The sequence below is a fragment of the Camelina sativa genome, chromosome 20 (genome assembly GCF_000633955.1).
Source record: "Camelina sativa cultivar DH55 chromosome 20, Cs, whole genome shotgun sequence".
Classification (NCBI taxonomy): Eukaryota; Viridiplantae; Streptophyta; class Magnoliopsida; order Brassicales; family Brassicaceae; genus Camelina; species Camelina sativa.
Window position 1 is genome coordinate 11,916,873 of NC_025704.1, and position 21,635 is coordinate 11,938,507.

Sequence of the window (21,635 nt, forward strand, 5' to 3'; positions counted from 1 at the left end):
TCCAAGATTACCTTACTTCCCAGCTCTTGGGAAATTCCAAGAGCCAATGCTGTTTTGCCGGTTCCAGGAGGTCCAGCAAGCAAAAGAGCCTTGCCCGCCATTTTCTTCTGCTTAATCATGTCCACTACAAGACCAGCTGCCTCTCTAGCCTCAAGTTGACCAACAAATCCAGCCGCCAATGTTATAGGGATACCGGTTGGCTAGAAAAGGAGACACAATGTTAGCAACGGAACTGATGCTACTAGCTATAGAAAGAGATCACACTAACGCTTGAGAAAATACAGTCAATGAAGGAACCACAGAAGTAGAAGAGCACCATCAAGGCAAGGTATGGGTCTAAACACATCCGTCGGTACAATATTTCATATTAGATGCATTGGTATTGAAATTACTTGAACCGAAAAGAGTCTAGGAAGATACCAAACGAATCAATTAACTTCAAAATCTTAAAAAAGCCTACAACTTTAAACCCAAAACCTGAACAACTACGAACAATACAAGCATACTGCAATCTACTAAAACACATCTAGATGCATTATCCCCACAAAATTCAAGACTTTGCAAAAGCTTTGCTAGAACAGAAAAGAGTCACAGAGAGTAACAAAAGAAAGCAAATAGCTTTAAAACCCTAAAAAAGCATAAAACTTTAAAAACCCTAAAACCCTAACTAAGCCCTAAACCCAAGCAAACTGCGAGCAATACGAGCATACTACAAGAGCCAAAGAGAGAGAGAGGAAGAAGAAGAAGAACCTCGAGGCCAAGGCCTTTGATATGGGTGTGAGTAGCAATACGCTGCTTCTTAGCGGTGGACTGAATCTCTTCAATCTTTACTTTATCCATCTCCCTCAACTGGTTACTCTGTGATCTTTTTAGGTCTTTTGCTGTATTCTCCGATGAAGAAGACGACGGCGGAGAAAGAGTTGAGCTTCTTTTGAGTTTGCAAACGCCTCCTCTGCAAAGTTTATATGTTAAACCTTTGTTGCAACAATGGGGCCTTTATTCTCTCTTTTATTTACGAAATCACCCTCACACTTATTAATGTCAAAAACTGAAAGAAACAATTGGAGAAAAGGAAAATTTCTTTAACAGAAGTGACAAAACAAAAGTTACGGGGTGAAATAAAGAACTCAGTAGTCATAAATGTAAATTAAGGGGTGAAAGTAAAATAGACCAATAATGAAAGGGTCTTCGTTTTGGTAACTTTTCGTTTCTCCTCCATTAACACCAATAAGGATAAGCTTCTTCTTCTTCTGGACAAAACCAGAGGCCCCATGGAGACTCTCTCGATTCCCGCCGCTTCTTGGTTTTCCGGCGGCGCTGTTCCTCCACCACAGGTGAGAATTTCTCCGACGTATCACCTTCGGAAACCACCGAACAAGAATATCGCACGTTTGTCCGCCATTAACGCCGCTTCTCGCTCTGGTGACAATCTCTCTCTCTCTCTCTCTACGTTTTATATCTACTATGAAGCTTTTTTCTCAGATGTTCCTTCGCTTTTGTGGGAAATTTCATGTCTTTTTGGTGTGTTTTTGGTTCTTTAGTGAGTGAGCTAGTAGTGGAGGAGGATGTGTTGCAAATGTTCTTGAAAGACAGAGAAGAGAATGGAGATTTCATTTCTAAGGTTTCTGATAGGCTCTGGTTAAGGGACATTCTCGAATCTATTGATCTTAGTTCTAATAGAGCTTCCTCTTCAACTCCTGGACTTGATACTCAGGTAAAATCAGATATGTTATGTGTTTCTTTCAAATGTTCATTTGAAATCAAGTGTTGGTTTGTGCTTTCATGGCGACAATCTTCTACTTGGAACTGTTACTTTTTTTTTTATCAATGTCTATATATTATATATGCAGGAGAGCTCAATTGATGGCGTAGATGAGGATGATGAAAGTGGTTTCTTGAAACTTAAACCAACCCAAGAATGGATTGGTTGGGAAAGTGATTCGGCCCCTATAAACAAGAAAGCTCTAGCTAAGGTGGGTCATCTATTTTTGAATGTTCTAGTTCTCATTGCAGTAGCATCATGCTGCGTATAACCCTTTGGGTTTTGATTGCAGGCACTACAGGATGACAGCGAGAGAAGGAAGAAATTTAACTTGCTGAAATATGAAGCTGTATGATTATTCCTTTCAGTATGTTTCTTAATTAGTCTGCCAGTCAAATCTTTATCATTCAACAAAACGCTCTATAGTGGAAAATGGTTGTTCAGTCTGTGATGGCCGTAGTGGATTTGTATGGTTTAGTTACCGAACTTACTTTGGAATTGCTGCTTTTGTGTCTTTATTTTTGTAGCTGAAGCGTGAGCTTATGTACTTGTCAATTGTAATTGGAACCGGGGGCAGCGGATATTGCTTACTAGCTTTATCAGCCCAGGTAAGCTCTCTTGTGGGTGTTCTTTTCTTTCTTTGCAAGGTCTATTATATGAATCAGCATCCCTAAAAAGCATAGTATTTAATGGGTATATGGAGATACAAAAGTGTTTAAGAGGCATTTTTGGCTTAACTCATAGTAAACCATAACATGTATCTTTGTCACTGTCACTCAGACCACATTTTTTGTCTCATTTTATTACTTTGTTGCAATACAATACACTTTTCTCTGCTGCGTCTCTTTAAATGGACCATATAATCATATCTGTTTGTGTCATCTCTGACAGGCTGCGGTCAGTTATGCAGTTGGAGTTCTTTTCAGGTTTGTTGTCTATTTTAGTTGGTTGACTCACATTGTATTATATAAGTTAAGCAACATGCTTGCTCGTGTATTCCTAACCAAATGTTATTCCAGTGCAGTTGTTTGTACCTTCAGCTTTTGTATGGATACGCTGATGGTGTTTCACGTGAAGCAGTTCCTGATATCTTCCGGAAGAGAAAGTCTAAAAAGTATACACCTTGAGAACTCTGTAGTCTGGTCATATTCTCCGTGGAATAGTTCCTGTTACTCACATTGCTCTTGCTTTTGTATTGTCCGAACTCAGGATTGGAATTAGAAGTGAAGACCTTGAGGACTTTGTAGAGAGGACCCTCAGGGGCAGTGGCATGGCTCTCTCTTCTCCACGCCTGGTGATTCCAGCTGCAATTTATGGTTTGTGGGTACTCTCACACAAGTATTTCCAGAATGACTTGTTCGACTTCCAGGTAGCTATTCTAAGCTAATTGCTTACCACAAATTCAGAAAATTAAAAATCTTTAGTATGTCTTCTTACAAATTTCACCGTCCTTATCCACATAACATTAGAGAAGAGGATCTTTTGCATATTCTTGTCGGTGTTACACAAACATTAGCGTCCGAGAGCTTAAGTCGAATTCTTTATCCAGCTTCTATATCTATATCCTTCAGGAACTTCAAGTTCTGTTTGCTAGGTTTCAGCTTTGTTTATCTGTGTCTCCACAAAGTTTTGATTTTAGTTCCTTTCGACTTCACTGTTAATCGCTTGCTTTTGACATGTTCTTGTGACAAGTTTGAACCTTTTTAATCTCGACAATGGTTGTTACTTGCAGATAGTTCCAGCCATGGTTGGTTTGTTTGTATACAAAGCCGCAGCTCTGGTTCAAGTGTACAGAGACAACCAAGATCTTCAGTTCATCTTCCCAGATGACTACTAACTACAAAGTTCACAAGCATAAACAGACCTTCCGAGATAGACCGCAGGTTTGTGAATTGTCAGTACATATTTGCAGAAGAGAACAGAAGCTGAACTCATCTGATAAGACTGAGGATGTAGTAGTGAGTTATAAATCATAACGGCGTTGTTTGGCTTTTCTTAAAAACAACCTTGTATTTTTGTTCTCTTAGCAAAAGATGTCTTATTTCTTCAATCTTTGTGGAAAGTAGCCCTCTGATGTTCATTTTACTCATATATCAAATTAGTGGCGATTTGAGACAAAGGAGGTTATATGCCTGAAAGTTTTTGCTTATTTTACACACTCAAACGGTCAAATCTCATCGACAAACCAATACAAACGTGAAAAAACTTTCCACTTTCCTTATATCACAAAGGCCACTCCGATAGAGTAGCAGAGATTTTTAGTATTTGGCCTATTGGTAAAACATTATCAGCAAAACTTTATAGGGCAAACTAAAATGAAATGACCCTTTTAAATGGTATCTTCACCTTTTCTTTCTTTCTGCACAACATCTGATTCTCTCAGGCTTCTGTTTCTCCAGCTTTGGACAAATTTTGATTCCGCAAATAAATGTTACAGCAAAGAAGAGTATAAAATTCAAGCCGTAAACTCCATCCGCGTGCAGCCAATTCACGCCGTACTCTTGTAGCTGCCTCTGCTGTGTCATTCAATGGCGGATAACTCCAACTTACCGACATCTATAAATAACCATTGAACCCAAATCAATTAAGACATAGAGAATATAACAAAACTCTTACCAGATATCTCTCTAATATTAAAAAGAATCCATTAGATGGAGAAAAAAAGGGAGAAAAGATAGCTCTACAATGTAAAGATACTTACATCTTCGAAACCTGTAAATGGGCGGACAACTCCTCGCTCCCTCAAAGACTTTTGGAAATCTGCAATCTTCCATTTACAGTGATCGGTTCCAACAACATACACTGGTTTTCTGCAGAAATGAATGTATACACAGATTGTAGTTTTAAGTTGTTGGAAAAAAGAAAAGGTATATCTCAGCATATTACATACCCGGTGCTACAGGCTTCGCTGATCAGACTGACAGAATCTGCTGTCACCACAAACGCATCACCCCAAGCTAGATGTCCCATGTACGGATTTGGTTCTGAAATAGAATTTTAACAACCATAAGAAACTTTTGTCATTGCATTGTACTTACGTACAAAGCTGAAGCAGTAGTTTGCTATGGATTGTCGGTACCTTGGCCATTCCATATGTAAACTTTTGGGTTATCTCCAAGTTCTTTGAAGATTACTCTTGAAACCTGCTTGCGTAGTAAAGTACCAGGTGAGACTCAAGAAGAATATCAGTTATGACTGTGGGTAGAAAAAGAAAAAAGTGTCAAGAGACCTTTGCAGGGGTTTTGTAGGAAAGAGAAATTCTGACACTTCCACAGGTAGCAAGGACATCAAGAATGGAGTCTGTTAGCTGCTTTGCGACGTCTGCTCCATACCGACAGTTACCTGTTCAGAAAGACAAAACAAATCCATGGCAAAAAGGTTAAAGCTCAGTATTCAAGAGATTCAAACGCTCATGTGTTATGTTATATAATGGAAATGTAAGAAATCCTTCTAGTTAACTTAAAAGAGTAAACAGAACCTACTTCTAGGCCAGCCGATGTTGACCACAACTAACGGCTTTGGAAGAGCAGCAAATTCATCATGCCAGGCACTAGCTGCTTTACGGAGTAAGGCATAATCGATCTGGTGTAGAGCTCCTGTAGTCAAGACCTGAAAAAAAAGCGTGTCCATTCAAGGTAATTACAAATGAAATCTCCAAAGAAAGATTAATCTACTGTATTTCTTCAACATTATGGAGAAAAGAATTGAGCATACAGCATGGTAGCTACTATTTAGTACTTACTACATGATCCTGAGGAGGTTCACGTGGAGTGATCCACCTCCGCATGAATTTAGGAACCTGCTCTTGTGCTTCAGGCGTTAGAGGGTAGTAGTCATGACGAGGCGTGATCACCATGTCAAACCTATTTAAATGTGATCTAGGATGTTGTATCTAGAAAATGAAGACCAAACAGCACTATTTTAGAATTCACAGGACCAGGACACAAAAATTCTTCCTACCATTAAATAAAAATATTATCTCGAATTGTATCTCTAAGTCCACTATGCTATCATTAGTAAAATAACAAAAAGGTTAAAGGTTGTAATAGACCTGAACAACGAAGACGTTTTCAGAAGCCAAACGCCTTATCGAGCTAGCAATAGAAATTGTATCTCTTCCACATGCAATCACTACCAACGGGCCTTCCCTGTGACAAGAAGATAAAATCACTTAGCCACATGTGCAATACGATTCCCAATCCATGGACAAACAGAAATTCGAGATGGAGGAAGGAAAGGCATACACTCAGGCTTGAATTCGCTTAAGTACTACTTGTAACTCATAAAAAGGCAATAGTGTCCAAATGAACAAGCACCACAAAGAAATTTCGGAAAGATTACATACTTTTCATAGGTTTGACGAGCCATATTTACAATGCTCTTCACATCAGCCTCAAGAATAGAGGCCAAACCTACACTACCACCATTCTCCGAGGGTACAGATGTGATGTATTTACTTTGTTTGGATCCAAGCATCAACCTGGAGTAGAGGTAAATATGCCTGAGGATAAAGTCCAAATTCTTGTGAAACCCAACTGGAAGCCAATGCAGCCACTCATTTAGCCCTCCTTTAGGCCTTGTCACTCGCTTGAATCAAGACAAAAACAGATAATCTCAGCAAAACAAACACCATGTTAAAAGTAAAAGTATGTGAATGTCAACACTATTGTTGATCAAAGAAACTCGAGATGCCAGACACATAAAACAGTCTTGATGCATGCATCAAAACTGATCAAAAAGCATATTAAAGACTCCACTACCACTGTTCCTTCTAAATGAAATTCAGTAGTTGCAGCAGCATCATGCTCTACCTAGGACTAATGCTACTATTAAGACCTAGCAAAACTCTTCAATCATTTACCCTAAATTTTGCAGAACTTGAGATATTGACAAATATACATATCCATCAATTCCTAGTTACCATAAAAATTTACATACAGTACATGCTAAAGAAGTACTAAAAATTTAGAAATTCCCACTCCTGTGTAGACCTAACAAGTTAAGAACGTAGAATACATAAAGAATTCCTAAATCCGAAAGCAATCATCAATCTCACTACCAAAGCATACGACGCCCTTCTACATAAATCGAATTATTAGTTGGGAAGAGTTGAAGAAATGAAAGTAAGATGCTAAAAACCGGAAACTCACGTAGAGTAGGTGATTTTCGGCCAAGCCGAGGGCACGAACGAGACCGATACACTGATTCTCGGAGCCAGGGAAACCGTTACCGATGACGACGGCGCGTCTGACGACGTTCTGGGGTCCGCCTTGTTCGAAAATATCAGGTACGCCGGTTGATAGACTGGGTGGATCCGGCAATAGGATTGGCCTCATGCCGGTTCGATTTCAATTCCGATTCCAATCAGGATCCAAAACCCCTAGAGGAACCACACCGTCACGATTAGGTATTGATCTGTACGCCAAGAAGAAGGAGAAGAAAGAGAGAGGTCGTGCTTTGCGAATTGCGTAAAGGTCGCAGAAAGAGATTTTTTTATTTAACTTCAAAAGCGTAAAATTAATTAAACTAATTCGTTAAAATTAATTAAACTAATTTTTTTACTTAACAAAAACATACAAGGGGTGGGCTCAGGGGATACGCTTTTTCAGGTAGAGGGTTTTCAGTTCACCTTGCGTGATAAAAAAGATTAGTTTACCGGGAAAGTCCAATCTTATCTGGCTTGCAGTTTTGACCTAGCTAGTTCATCTTTTGCTAGAGCCTGCCTCCATCCACAGTGGTTAACGTTTTGTGTGGTGTAAAGGTTACGTGTTTGAGGAGCTTTGTTGGGGAATGGAGTACGCTCTTGACAAGGCGTTAAAGGAGATATCGATTGATGATGATGATGATGACAAACCAAAGGATCACGCAGTCTTTACACATATATCTGATCTTCCAAGTGATATAGAGGAGGAGGTGCTCTCTAGGGTTCCGGTGACATGTTTGGGAAAATTGCGATTGACCTGTAAAAGTTGGAACACCTTAACGAAAAGTGAGAGCTTTCTTCTTCTAAAGAAGAAACAGAGGAGGAAGGGATTAATTGAGATGGTGGTGTTGTTGGAATATAGAGTTTCCTTAATGAGTGTCGATCTCCTCTCTCCATCTTCTATAGAGCTTATAGGTAATCTCCATGCAGATGGAGTCGACATATCTCAAGTCATTCACTGCGACGGTTTATTCTTATGCATCTCTAAAGGCAGAGACGACGACTCACCTGGGCGGCTTGTTGTTTGGAACCCTTATTTGGGACAAACAAGGTGGATCGAACCAAGCAATTCTTACCACAAATATGAGGTGTACCGTGTACGCTCTTGGATACGACAAGGAGAAGAAGCATAAAGTTTTGAGATTTGTGACTCGGTACGACCAGAGTGGCAACCGAATTTGTGAGAGTGAGATGTACAAATTAAACTCTAATGCATCGTGGAAGGTCATCGATGGTTTCGCTCCGGACTGGCGTATTCCGTCTTCTCATCGTGGCTTGTCTCTAAAGGGCAACACTTACTGGTATGCCCAAGAGAAGTTCCCATTTTATGAAAAAATATCACCAAATCACCCTGATTTCCTACTCTCCTTTGATTTCACAACGGAGAGATTTGGACCGCGTTTGCCTCTACCTTTTCATGCTCGCCTTATAGATATTGTGACTTTTTCTAGTGTCAGAGTTGAGCAGCTTGTGGTGTTATTTCAGGAACATCGTGCACCCCTCGTCAAGATATGGATTAGTAATAAGATTGAGCCCAATCAAGTGTCGTGGAATTTTTTGTTCTTAGCTGTTGATGTGGAACCAATCATTCGTTTTCGGTTTCGTTTTTCTTTTACTAAATGTCCTGTGAGTTTCTTTGTTGACGAGGAGAAAAAGGTTGCAGTGATTCTTGATAGAAAAACAGGTCGATCTTCCACCAGCCACACTGCTCACATCACTGGAAATAATTTCTACGAAAAAGTTGTTCTTGGCGAATCTACGGCCTATGGGTGTGACCCATCTATGGTCCCTTATGTTCCAAGCTTAGTGAAAATTTGTAAAGCACCCTAAACTTTTCGTTGTTTTTTTGGTTTCTTTCTCTATTTTTTTGTTATGTCCAACTGATAGCGAATTAAAATATACTATTATTACATTATTTTCTTTGAAAGCTTTCTTATTACTAGCTTACATTTTTATTTTGTGTTTGGTTGGTGGTTATGCTGCTAAGAATTCTGTTTATGCCCGAGAGGAGCCAAATATGCAAGCAAAACGGCATTTAAGTTAAGGATACTTTTTAAATATTACCATTTTTGTTATCTTTGGAGTTTTGGAGATAATTTGTTAAAAATGCTTAAGACTGTTAGAATATAAAATGATTAATCATTACTATATATATCTTATTATATAAAGTTGGGTTTTGTAAGTTAGCCATTAACAAGATTTTGACATGTGTCAAGTTATCAATCTCAGATTTTGACAAATGTAAAAATTAATATTTAAAAGGAAAAATTTGAAAAATAAAATATTTTGTTTTAAAAATATTAATAATGTAAAAAGATAAATAAAAAAATTACAAAATTTATTAAAAAATACAAAGTTTTTTAAAATAATTATAAGGAGATTATATATATATATATATCATAAAATTCGAAATTATAATAATATTTACTTATTTTTAATTTTAAGTTATTAATTCTACAAAAAATAGAAAAAAGATTAAGGAAAATATATAGTTAATTATTAATTTTAAATTTTTTAAATATTCACTTTTATATAAACATAGATTGTCTTATATTTAAATAATTTATTCAAAAATACTGCTTTCAATTTTGTTTAATTGAGAAATTTTTTTAATGGGAAGGTAAATTTTTCTTATTTTTTAAACCAAAATTTTCTCCTACTTTTTACTTTTTTCAGTTGGGAATAGGTCAGAATACTATGTTGACAAAAAAAATATATTAATATATGTGTTTTTTTTTCCTAATACTGTTTTTTTTTTTTATTGTAGTATTTTCGATTGTTTTATTTTATATTTTTATCTTTGAATTATTTGGGATATATTACTGTGCTTATAATTTTCTATTGTTTCTTTAATTATGTTAAATTAATTTTCTTCTAATTTTTCAACGGTTGGTCATAAACCCTTCTTTTTATCGCAAACATAATTGTTACCATTAATTATTCAATCCCAAAGGGAGATAACGAGTAGAAGCTCATCAACATAATAGATAGACAATATAGGCTAATGAAATACAAGCTTACAAAAAACATAGATAGTTAGATTAGAAAAACATAAATCGTTGTTGATAGATCCATAGGAGCTCAAAGACCGTGACACTCTGCTTTGCGGAAAGGTTTAAAAGAATTGATTTGGCCACATATGTCACCAAAATGCACTTATTTTTCCGGTTAAGGGTCCTGATAGAACTTCATGATCGGTGACCTTTCTGGAAGTGATTGTCGAAACTTTGCGAGTGAGGACAAAACACAGGAAAATATTATTTGTTGATTTGTCGTAAACAAGTTTTTAAAGCTTCCCAGATGTAACAAACGGCCATCGAATATGGGTGGGTCCACGGGCCGGGAATAGATGTAGGGCCCACTTAGGAAGGTGGGCCCATGGACTGAGAGTGGACATGGACTCACTAAGCAAGGTGGCGGTTGAGGCGTTATAGAGACAAAAGCTACATCATGGTGTGTCAAAGATGCTTCTACGAATACATTGGGAAATTTAACATTAGTTACTATCAAAAGATTTTGTGACGTTAGAAATTTTTTTTAACTTTCATTGGTGGTTGGAGCAAGCCATTTTGAGATAGCAAAAAGGCGTGAACATGTTCTCTCGACACAGGAGGAGGGCAGAGCCGAGGTTCTCTCTATAGTGGAAAAGGTTGGACGCAAGGTTATTTCCCCAAGGGAGGAAGGTGGAGGAGGTTGGACGCAAGGTTCTCTCCATAAGGGATGAGGGCGGAGCCAAGGTTTTCTTCATGGTGGTCATGCATTATTGTAATGATACATCATTGATTAGTATATTATGTACTCCCTCCGTTCTAGTTTAACTGTCGTTTAAGGTTTTTGCACACAAATTAAGGAAACTATTAAATTTTATGTTTTGCCCTTCATTAATATATTTTATAATTTTTTCATTAGTTGAAACTTTAAAACAGCAGGGATAAGATTGGAATATTCATCAAAGATCTGCATTGAAAATCTAAAACGACAACTAATATGAAACAAAATTAAATCCTAAAACGACAACTAAATTAGAACGGAGGGAGTAATATATTTTATATTCAAAATATTTTTTGAGCCAACAATTTTAGTAATTAAAAATCTATGCAGAAGTGAAAGTAAAATAGTTGGCTTAATGTGTTCATATAGACATTTTCTAGGTGGTGATAAAGAATATATTTGTACATAAAGTATATTTAGGTGTAAAAAATACACTTTTAATAATAACACATAAAAGATTTGTAAATGGATATAAATCAGTGTATTATAACAAAAATAAAATTATAAATAACATACAAATTTTTTTAATATATTTTTATTAAATTTAATTTAATTTATAAAACTTTAAACCCATACATCAGGCGGGTCCTCATCTAGTATATATATATATTGTTACATGTTCTCATCTCCAAAATCTTATCACAGTACCAATCTAGTTTTAGGTTAACTATATATCTATATATATAAAGTTACATTTTCTCACTCCTGGTGCTGCCACATCAGCCACCTCTTCTTTAATTTTGTGGGTCTTACAGATTATAATAAGTCCTTTAAACAATCATACAAAGTTTAGATTTCATCCTATGGATTCAACCTGATAAAATTTCGCGATGGTGGTGAGAAGGACATTTCACCTTCACACGTTTCTCTCCTCCTTAACCCTCGAACCATGTTGTTTCACCATCCGATGTTGCAACGCATACCATTCAAATTCAAATTCTCAATTCCTATATACTTTCACACATCCTTTCATATCTTCCGTCACCAGTGTAACGGTTTAGTTTGTAACGGCTAATTATGTTGTTCCAAAAACAAATATTCTATCTATAGAGAACATCTACCCCTCGATCATAATTCAAAAAAGCATTAAGTAGGGAGCAAACAAAATAGAGATTAACGAGACTATAATTTTATTATTCAACCATAAAAATAAAAAATAAAAAAAATAAAGAAAAGAATAAAGCATCTGCCCGATATATAGGAAGTAAAACATTGAATTTGGAATAATATTATTACGTTTTGTACCTAATTTTCTTTCATGTATCGTTTATGCTTAGTTCTTTTACATATATATGCATCATATGGTTGAGACACATAATTATAAGAGACAAATAAAATATTTTCCTAGCTCAAGAAGACAAGAACTATGATTAGAATCTCCATTGATCTTGTAATTATATATCATCATTTCTAGCTACAAAAACATCCACCTAAGCAATATATATATATTTTTACTTTAAAATATTTTTTTAGTGCATATTTATGTTAATTATAATTAGTAGAAATTTTAAATAAATAAATAATTATGTAAAATAAATAAAATGTGAAAACAATACTATAATTTTTTATTAGTGGTAATAATATAATTAAATTTTCTACTAAAATTATCATAATTTAAAATTTTAAATGTATTATTGAGTTTTAGAATGGAAGTAAATTTTAAATTTATGATAGAATAAAAAAAATTATGTAATTGCGTATTATTGAGTTTTAGAATGGAAGTAAAATTTAAACTTATGGTAGGATAATTTTTTTATGTAATTGTGTATTATTGAGTTTTAGAATGGAAGTGAAATTTAAAATTATGGTAGAATATAAAAAAATCTGTAATTGTATTTATAAAATTTTAAACAGGAAAAATAAAATTAAAAGTGAAATATTATTTTATAATATGATCAAAGAGGAAAACAAATTTGATATTTCATAAATTGAATCAAATACTTCTAATCTAAATTTGAGTGTTGAAAGATAGTAATTAAAGAGAAAATAGTTCTAATATATCTTGAAAATCATTTTACAGTCTAATATGTGTTATATGTGAGCCAATAGAAGGTGAAAAAAGTAGATGTCAAAAGGAGTGCATCATCAATAATGACAAAAAATTATCGTTAAAATTGTTTGAAAATAAATTAGTAAAACTTAAAAGATAATAATACACAACTAGATATTCACCCGCGGTACACCGCGGGGCTAAATTTATTTTTTAAAAATGCAAAATGTATTTTGTTTGGTAGATTAACTATATATATGTAACTAATTTTTGTATTTTGTAAAAGTACAGTATTTTGCATCTATATATTACGTAGTGTCCATTTCTATGTTTTAGGTGTATATCGTGTATTTTTTATAATATAGAAAATAATATCATATAGTTTCTTAAATATTTAAATTGTCGAGAAGTGTTTTTTTTAGTTTTCACTGTAGAGATAGTAGTATTTTAATTATATTATAGTTTTTTAATAATATCAGTACAATATAAATGGCTTTCTATTTTTGTTAGTTTCATATATAAATAACCTAACACTTTAGTATATTTAGTTTATGTGTGCAATGAAAATAAAAGTAAGTTCGTTTTTTTATAAGACTTATACTAATTGTTTACTTTTATAAACTTTAATTAATTGATTAAAAATATGTGCATATAATATGTTATCTAGAGCATCTCTCACTTTTGGTAAGTATAAAACATATTCATCATTTTTTTAAAAGTGTATACTGTATAAAGTTAATTTATAGAGTTATTAATTTACCGATTCTTAAGCATAACCATAAAAAAAAAATGGGACCAAGTAAATATATTAATTTATCAAAATTTAATTTTTATTAATTTATCACTAATTTTAACTATAATTTATATACATAGTTTAAAATATGGAGTAAATTCTTAGATCAAATATAAAACATTCATCCTTTTCATAAAATTGCTGGAAAAATTTGTCAATTGTTATCACACAATTTATTATAAATTACCAAATTATATATTACCAAATGAAGATTATAATGGAGAAACCAAATTGGTGGTTATTTAAAAAAGGAAAAATGACAATGCTTAGTATAAGACACCAAAAAAGTACATAAGATAAAGGTTATTTACCCAAAAAAAAACTAAAACCGACACATTATCTCTTCCTTTCTTCTTCTCTAATTCTTCTTAATCTCATCGATTCGATATGTCTCTTACTGATTCCTCTATCCCTTCGTCTTCTTCTTATCCTTATACGCCTGAGACCCGCGGGAAACCGGTGTTCACGCAGGCACTAAGGCAAGCAGTCTCATATGATTGAAAACGACCAAAAAACTTTTCTCAGGGCCATTATATAGAAAACCAAGATCTGCTCTATCACATATGGTCTCACTCCCTATTGGTCAGTTTGCGACCCATTAAAAACAAAAGACAGAGAAATAATGGTTAGATATTTGTGTTTCTATATTATTACTTGAGATTGAAAATGATATGATATGTAAACGCACACTGACCACCTAAATGAAACTTTCATTATGAAAGTTATGAAGACAATTACCCAGCATCTCTCTACTTTATGTATGAATCGTAAATTCATAGTATGAGCATTAGAAGTTAATGGCTTTGTTTAAGATCCTCAATCTCTCAAAATCAAATGGAAAGATGTCAATGCTAAAAGATGAATAAAACTTACCACATGAGCACCAATTAACAGGTTTCCAGATTTGATCTTAAACAAATTTACTAAAACATTTGTTTTATCTAATAACGTCAATTCCTCCAAACCAATTAACATAATTTTTGGTTTTATACCTAATCACATACTTGCCATGGCAATAGATGTGAGGCCTTGCTAACGATGCAACACACTGGCACATTTAATATATACTGATATTATTTTCTACAACAAACTAATATGAGAGGTCAAAAAGTAGAAGAAGAACTCAATGTTGCAAGTCGGCGTCTCTCATGTATATGCAATCCGGGATAAAAGAAGCTCCTGTTGCAAACCAAGGCAGCATATATAGAGGAAACCACAAATTTTTAGCAAATTACAGAGCAAATAGAGCTGGGCATTCGGGTTACCCGTTTGGGTTCGGGTATTACCCGTTCGGGTTCGGGTTAATGGGTAATAGAAAATAGAACCCATTCGGGTATTTTACTATGTTTGGGTTCGGTTCGGTTCGGGTAGTACCGGGTTCGGGTTGGTTTGGGTTACAATTTTCAGAACCCAATTAGTATCCGAACTACCGGGTACCCGAAAAAATATAATTAAAATTAATAAAATTTAAATAAATTTAGTTAAAGTTTGACTTATGTGACAATATATTTTAGATATTTTGATTATTTTTGATATTTAGGTATAAAACTAAATGAAATATTCAAAATTATAATCATAACTTTAGGGTAATTGCATTATATTAATGATAAATATTATAAATATGTTTATATGTTCGGGTTTATTGGGTACCCAAACGGGTATCGGGTATTACCCGACCCTAACCCGAACCCACGGGTATTAGAAAATAGAACCCAATAGGGTTTTATAGGCAAACCCGAACCCAACCCGAACCCGGTTTTTCGGGTCGGGTTCCGGGTTGGGTATTCGGGTACGGTTTTTATGCCCAGGCCTAAGAGCAAATATGAAACGAAATTAACCAAAAGGGATTGATAGGCGGTTTGGATTGAGTATGAAACAAAACTAAATAATAACACGCCTACATCTAAAAATCGTAACGTTTCAGAACAAAACTTTAACTTACCAGGACAATGTCGTATGTCATCAATACACAGAGTCTGCTCCTGTCGCCTGTACCAAGAGCACTGGTAAACATAACGAAAGATAGCATCTCTACTTTCTATCCTAAAAAGAGCAACACATACCAACAACACCAAGCCAAAGACAATTGTTAGTTCCTTGCAAAACGTTGCAATGAACATGGAATAATGTTTGGAGACTATCACATACTTCGCAAGAGTCCCGGTTTTCTGCAGGAAGTTGATCAAATTATTCTCTTCTTGCCTAATTCATAGAGATGAAAAAAAAACAGTGACACCAATTAAACCCAAGACGTACATTGCAAAGTCACCTCAATTTAAATTCTACTAAGAAAAAGAGAGTTACCATCTTTATCTTGTTCATGGAACCATAAAAAATTGTTAAAATCATCACTCTTCTTCTTCCTCTTCTTATCTCTCTTTTTATTTTTCTCCTCGCCATACCTTGTCTCAGGAGCTGGTTGCTTCTTTCCAGCTTCGTTCATGTCTGAATCCCTAATTTACTCTTCTGATTCCAAATCTCAGATCTCGTCTTCCCCTTTCTCCCCCAATTCATTGGCTAAACCAATTCTCTATTTGAAGATATATCCAGTTATCTCTTTAATATTTTATCTAAATACCTTTGATGACCTTCTCCTATAATTATTTTTTGCAACAATGATACTCTCTCATGATGATGGAAGTAAATCTCGGAGAAAAGAAGCACAAAGAAGAAAATCTCTGCAAATGGTTTTAACAACGATGACCGCAAAAGAAGATAAAATTTTCATTAGGTTTACTGTTTACACGACCAGTAAAAGTTCCACCTGTTTTCTTTGACCCGATCCGACTTTTTTACCCCGTGGCAGTCTTGTTAATAAGTTGGAAGTCCAGGATTTATTCTATAAATGTTTCTGAAAATGTATATATAGATTACACATGCCTAACTTAAAATCTCTGATATCTCATTAATTGTGTGAAACGAATTAATTTGTAGAAAAATAAATGACATACATTATTAAATAGATTATTAGATTCCAAGTCGGGTTTAACCATTTTGCCATATAATCATGAAAAGTGGGATAAGATAGACCCATTCATGAATTGGTCGTTTATGGTACGTTGCAATTACTTCAATGGGTAAAGCACGCTCGGTAAAGATGTTATAACGATATGATATTATATTTTACCTTTACACTAACTAATATTCATGAGATTTGGTATATTCAAATTTATACAGAATAATGTTATGATAGTATCAACATCTAATCATAAAAAAATACATACAATTAGATCCACAATCGATCATCAAAACTTTAAAAAATGTTTTAATGAAATATGAATAAAAAATAAATTTTTTTAATGATAAAAGGTCTTGAAGTAGTGAAGTGACCTTAGTGCAGTGGCAGGAGGTAAATCAATTTGTAGATGGCACCATCACACCCGGAATCGAGTCTCTACTCCTACGAATGTAGGAATTTGGCTAATGGGCCGGCCAGTTGTGACCCAATAGTTGACAAAAAAAAGGTCTTGAAGTACTCATCAATGTTGTTTATTTTTCCAAATATTACCACTTGACATATATTTATAAAGATTTATCCTCAAAACTTTGAATGATTATATTCGAGCTCAAGAATTTATACTAATAGAAAAAGTTTTAAATTAAAATCTCGTGCTTGCGCGAATACAAATTCTAGTTTATATATAAAGTTAACTTTGCTCACTTCTCCTTCCTCCACGTCAGCATCTACCTAATCAACTTCTTTTTTGCATTAAAAAATACTATTTTTAATATTCATTCATTGCATATTTATTACTTATATTAATAATAATAAAAAATAAATAAAAATAAATTATTTAAAATTAATTAAATTTAAAAATAGTATTGTGACAACCCGTCCCGTTGACCCCACTAGCCCACTGCTAGCTTGCCCCCATAGGCCCCAAGCTGGCCCTGCAGGATATCGATCCTAACCCCTCACTGTGGATATCCATACTTGGTGACAGCTTATCCTGTGAGAAGGTTGTTAAAGGGTGGGGACCAGGGTTCGAGGAACGCCTGACGCACCAATAACCTACTGGTGGATTTGGATGTCCACAGTGAGAGGTTAGGATCGATGCCCTGCAGGGCCAGCTTGGAACCTATGGGGGCAAGCTAGCGGAGGCTAGTGGGGTCCATGGGACAGGTTGTCACAAGTATAAACAATAATATTATTTTTTAGTAAATAATAAAATAATAACTATCTAAAAATGAATTAAGTAAAATAAATGAATTTGTTTTAGTAATAATGTTATTATTAAAAATATAACTAAAAATGATTATATTCTAAAATTTAGAATGGGTTAATGAGTTTTAGAATGTAAGTAAGATTTTAAAGTATGGTGGAGTAGAAAAAATAGTTATGTAATTGTATTTATAAAAATCTAAACATGAAAATAAAATTGAAGTGAAACATTAGTTTCTAAGAAACATATACCATAAAGATTTATTATTAAATTTCACTTATAAAAAAGAAAAGATTAATTACTTAACTTAACTTAAAAGTTTTGATCTAAAACAAAGACATTATAAGGGGCACACTTTTTTTTGGGAAAACTATGAAAAAGAATTTTGAAAAAATAATCTATCTAAAAAACAAAATAAATAGTCAGGAAATATAGAAAAAATGATATGTAAACCATTATAAAAAGTGGCATGTGATTTGTGTAGCATATCTCATAAGGTATATTATCAACTGGAGCTACAATTTTATAACATGATATATAACATATATAACAAATATAACATATATTATCAAATGCTTTTAACAACTGGAGCTATAATTTTAGGTCAACGATCGACATTGACGTTAGGACTTTTAAAATTATGTTTTCATGGGATATGAGTATGGAATGAACTCTTTTAAAGATAACAGGTCAAAAGATTGTCGACAATATTATTGTGACACTAGACAATATATGTTATATATAGATTAGTAAAATAAGTATGGTATTTATATAGATTTATCTTTTAATCTTCAAATTATATTTATATTCAATGATTCTTATTGATAAAATTTTTACATAAAATCGCAAATTGATATAACAAATAATTATTATCTTCAAAAATATATATATTGTATATCACTGAGTAAAGTAAATTTAGTATTTATACAGATTTATAATCAAAATTTGGAATGATTATATTTGAACTCAACAATTTATATTGATAAGAAATATTTTAAAATTCCACGCATGTATAGGTACAAATTCTAGTATATATATATATGGGAAAGTTGGAATTAGTACGTTTTGAAATTTTAATATGAGATTTATTACATATACTATTTACAATTTGATAATTGGGTGGTGTGAGAGGGTGTGAGTGGATGTGAGTGCGTGGGTGAAATGTAAAGAGAGAGAAAGTGTTAGGTGGAAATTACAGTTAGGGGTTTTTATTAGTGAGATGTAGAGGGGGCAAGAGTCGATGACTCATAATTGTGAGGAAAGGATTTGGAAAGCTCTTGTGCCTTTAAAATATATGAAGGCCCAATTAATAAAAGGGATCTATGATGAAATAGGGTAAAGATGTTACATTGTTTGGTGATCGAGGTTGATTTGTAAAATGTAGTGCTATAGTGTAAGAATTAATGATGCAAAACTTTAGAGAGATGTATAAGGGAATAAAAAAAAAGCATAGGTTACAGTCGGAAAAGGTGTGAAATGAAAAGGAGATTAATCAAGATTAATAAAGAATGGAAGGTAAGTAAAATAGATTAATGATCTTATATATATATTTTTTTTTGTCAACCAAACATTAATTTAAAAATAACTTCAAGGTTGGTAGTACAAAACGGAAGAAAATAGTTTACAAAAGAAGTTGCTGAAATTAACGATCTCGAAGAGCGAGCAAGACAGTCAGCCCAAATATTATCCTCGAAAGCATGAAGGAAGGAAAGGAGGACCGAAGTAAACTGAACTCATCTAGCAGATTGGAGAAAACGGGCCAATTATCAGGGGATTGCACCATCGCTAGTAATTCACCACAATCCATCTCAAAAATCTGACAGTCAACGCCACATGCTAAAATGGAAGCCATCGCCCAAACCAATGCTTGAAGCTCCGAATGAAGAGGTGAAGGACCGCGACGCTGACTCCGTGCTCCCAATAACAACGTTACATCCTCGCTATTACAGAACCACCAACCTAATCCTTCCAAAGGATCTGATGCCTTCCAAGATCCATCGATCTAACACTGGGGAGCAGGGATCCGGACCTCCAAGGTTAAAAGATCAGAAAGGGTTGAAAAGGAGGATCTGGCTTCCTCCCATAATACCTTATCAATAGCAACCTGAATAAGAACATCATCCGGTTCTGTCTCAATACCCTGATATACTTTTTTATTCCTATCTTTCCAGATAGACCAAACAATCCATGGTAGGCGAGAACTAATATCCGAGACAGCCGACTGGGACGACGCCCGTAAAAGGAAATCAAGATTTGAATAAAGAGAACCAAAGGGGAATCCATCAATGCATAAATCTAACAGGGACAAATCCCAAATCCAACGCAATCGAGGACACTAAAAAAGAGCATGATTGATAGTTTCCACCTCCGAGCCACATCTTGTACATAGAGGATCACACCGGACACCCTGATGAGCCAAGCGTTCCAACACAGGGAGGGAGCCGGAAGCAATCTGCCAAAAAAACTGCTGGATCTTTGGGGGAGCCCTAAGAGGTGTGCACGTCGGCCCATATTCTACCTCTCTTATTAAATCACGAGCGAGCCGGTAACCAGATTTAACCGAATATTTCCCAGATTTAGTATAATGCCAGATCAGTTTATCCGGTTTAAAGGATTTACTAATCTCCATAGATAAAATGATTTGTATATCTGCCGGATCCAGAAACTCCTCTAGGATTGGCATATGCCACTCCTTCGTAGATGGATTAATCAAATGGTTGACCATTAGATTGGGATGTAATTGCCGACCTCGACCATTTGCTGGTCTCGGCTGAATATCCGGAATCCACGGATCTCGCCACACCGAGACGTTACATCCCGACCCAATCGCCCACCGAGATCCATGTTCCACCAAACTCTTAGTTGAGAAGATACTCCGCCAAGCAAACGAAGGGGAATAAGGCTTCTTAGCCTGTAGAGGATGTTTCTTTTGAAAATATCTACCTCGCAATACTCAAGCCATCAGAGACGATGGATTATGAATTAACCGCCAATACTGTTTGGCCAACATTGCATCATTGAATTGTTCCAGAGCACGAAAGCCCAAATTGCCTTCACAACCTATCCCAAGCGACTCAGTGCAAACCCGTGCCTTATCATTAGACTTCCACCAAAATTTTGAGATAGCATTCGTTAAGTGCGTTAACTCCATTGGCAACTTGTAACAAGACATAACATAGGTTGGGAGAGCCAGAGCTACCGATTTAATCATAACTTCCTTCCCACCCTTCGATAAAACTTTGTAGACCAACCATTCACACGATCATCCAAACGGTCATTAATGTATCTGAAAACCTTAGTTTTTGAACCCTGGAGATTCTTCGGAATACCCAAATACGAACCCATACCACCCTCGTTGGAGATACCCATTACAGCTTTTATCTGAGTCCTTACTTCAGGGGGTACTTTTTTGCCAAACATGATGGATAATTTCTCCAAATTTACCTCCTGCCACGACGCTTTCCCATAATCTCCGATAATATCCATAACCGTACTACATTCAGCAGTCTCTGCCTTACAGAAGAACAAGCTATCATCAGCAAAAAACAAATGTGAAATGGTGGGACAATCCCGAGCTATCTTGATACCCGATATCCTGTGCTCTCTTTCAGCCTTCTTAATTGGCAATTAAGACCTCCGTACACAATATAAACAGATAAGGAGATAAAGGATCCCCCTGACGTAGACCCCTCTGTGGTTTGATATAACCTCTAGGTTGGTCATTTAGAAGGACTTGATACCAGGCGGAAGAAACACACCACATAATCCAGGAAATCCATTTTCTATCAAAACCCATCTTAACCATTACCGCTTCCAAAAAATCCCACTCAACACGGTTGTATGCCTTGCTCATATCCGTCTTGAAAGCCAAAAACTACGATTTACATCGTGGATTGGTATTTAAGCCATGAAACATTTCCTGAGCCACCAGAATATTATATGTAATTAAACGT

At 34.9% G+C, this 21,635-nt stretch overlaps 6 protein-coding genes across 12 annotated transcripts in view; 2 read left to right on the forward strand and 4 right to left on the reverse strand.

Annotated features, from left to right (window-relative positions):
• LOC104770561 (ruvB-like protein 1) overlaps positions 1 to 999 on the reverse strand; it is a 4,445-nt gene extending 3,446 nt beyond the window's left edge. Inside the window, exons 1-2 of the mRNA XM_010495007.2 lie at positions 751 to 999; positions 12 to 200 (exon numbers count right to left, since the gene is read on the reverse strand). Coding sequence (XP_010493309.1) covers positions 12 to 200; positions 751 to 840 — 279 coding nt within the window. The 5' untranslated portion in view covers positions 841 to 999. The remainder of the gene's footprint in view (positions 1 to 11; positions 201 to 750) is intronic.
• Positions 1,198 to 3,881, forward strand: LOC104770562. The gene is made up of 9 exons (XM_010495008.2): positions 1,198 to 1,422; positions 1,542 to 1,714; positions 1,851 to 1,973; positions 2,055 to 2,111; positions 2,290 to 2,370; positions 2,654 to 2,688; positions 2,787 to 2,876; positions 2,972 to 3,131; positions 3,495 to 3,881. Exons 1-9 carry the CDS (start codon positions 1,272 to 1,274, stop codon positions 3,597 to 3,599), a joined length of 975 nt encoding a protein of 324 aa, XP_010493310.1. The 5' UTR covers positions 1,198 to 1,271; the 3' UTR covers positions 3,600 to 3,881.
• Positions 3,954 to 7,251, reverse strand: LOC109124457 (mitochondrial fission protein ELM1). The gene is made up of 10 exons (XM_010495009.1): positions 6,913 to 7,251; positions 6,108 to 6,349; positions 5,814 to 5,910; positions 5,505 to 5,654; positions 5,245 to 5,371; positions 4,992 to 5,104; positions 4,842 to 4,905; positions 4,653 to 4,746; positions 4,464 to 4,572; positions 3,954 to 4,318 (listed from the first exon to the last, which is right to left on the reverse strand). The coding sequence occupies exons 1-10, from the start codon at positions 7,096 to 7,098 to the stop codon at positions 4,142 to 4,144; spliced, it is 1,359 nt and encodes a 452-aa protein (XP_010493311.1). The 5' UTR covers positions 7,099 to 7,251; the 3' UTR covers positions 3,954 to 4,141.
• Positions 7,553 to 8,795, forward strand: LOC104772441 (F-box/kelch-repeat protein At3g16740-like). The gene is made up of 2 exons (XM_010497053.1): positions 7,553 to 7,693; positions 7,896 to 8,795. Exons 1-2 carry the CDS (start codon positions 7,553 to 7,555, stop codon positions 8,793 to 8,795), a joined length of 1,041 nt encoding a protein of 346 aa, XP_010495355.1.
• LOC104770564 lies at positions 13,711 to 16,225 on the reverse strand. 7 transcript variants are annotated; one of them, XR_764582.2, is made up of 5 exons: positions 15,824 to 16,225; positions 15,583 to 15,721; positions 15,462 to 15,508; positions 14,512 to 14,698; positions 13,711 to 14,095 (listed from the first exon to the last, which is right to left on the reverse strand). XR_764582.2 is itself a non-coding variant. In XM_019242284.1 (4 exons), exons 1-4 carry the CDS (start codon positions 15,917 to 15,919, stop codon positions 13,983 to 13,985), a joined length of 330 nt encoding a protein of 109 aa, XP_019097829.1. In that variant the 5' UTR covers positions 15,920 to 16,225; the 3' UTR covers positions 13,711 to 13,982. The 7 variants fall into 7 exon arrangements, 4 of the variants coding, with proteins under 4 accessions (XP_019097829.1, XP_019097830.1, XP_010493312.1 ...); XR_764581.2 differs by having other exon boundaries at positions 13,711 to 14,698; positions 15,462 to 15,562; positions 15,668 to 15,721; XR_764580.2 differs by having other exon boundaries at positions 13,711 to 14,698.
• LOC104772442 lies at positions 19,325 to 21,168 on the reverse strand. Its single transcript, XM_010497055.1, has 5 exons — positions 20,908 to 21,168; positions 20,679 to 20,839; positions 20,068 to 20,621; positions 19,772 to 19,977; positions 19,325 to 19,666 (listed from the first exon to the last, which is right to left on the reverse strand). The coding sequence occupies exons 1-5, from the start codon at positions 21,166 to 21,168 to the stop codon at positions 19,325 to 19,327; spliced, it is 1,524 nt and encodes a 507-aa protein (XP_010495357.1).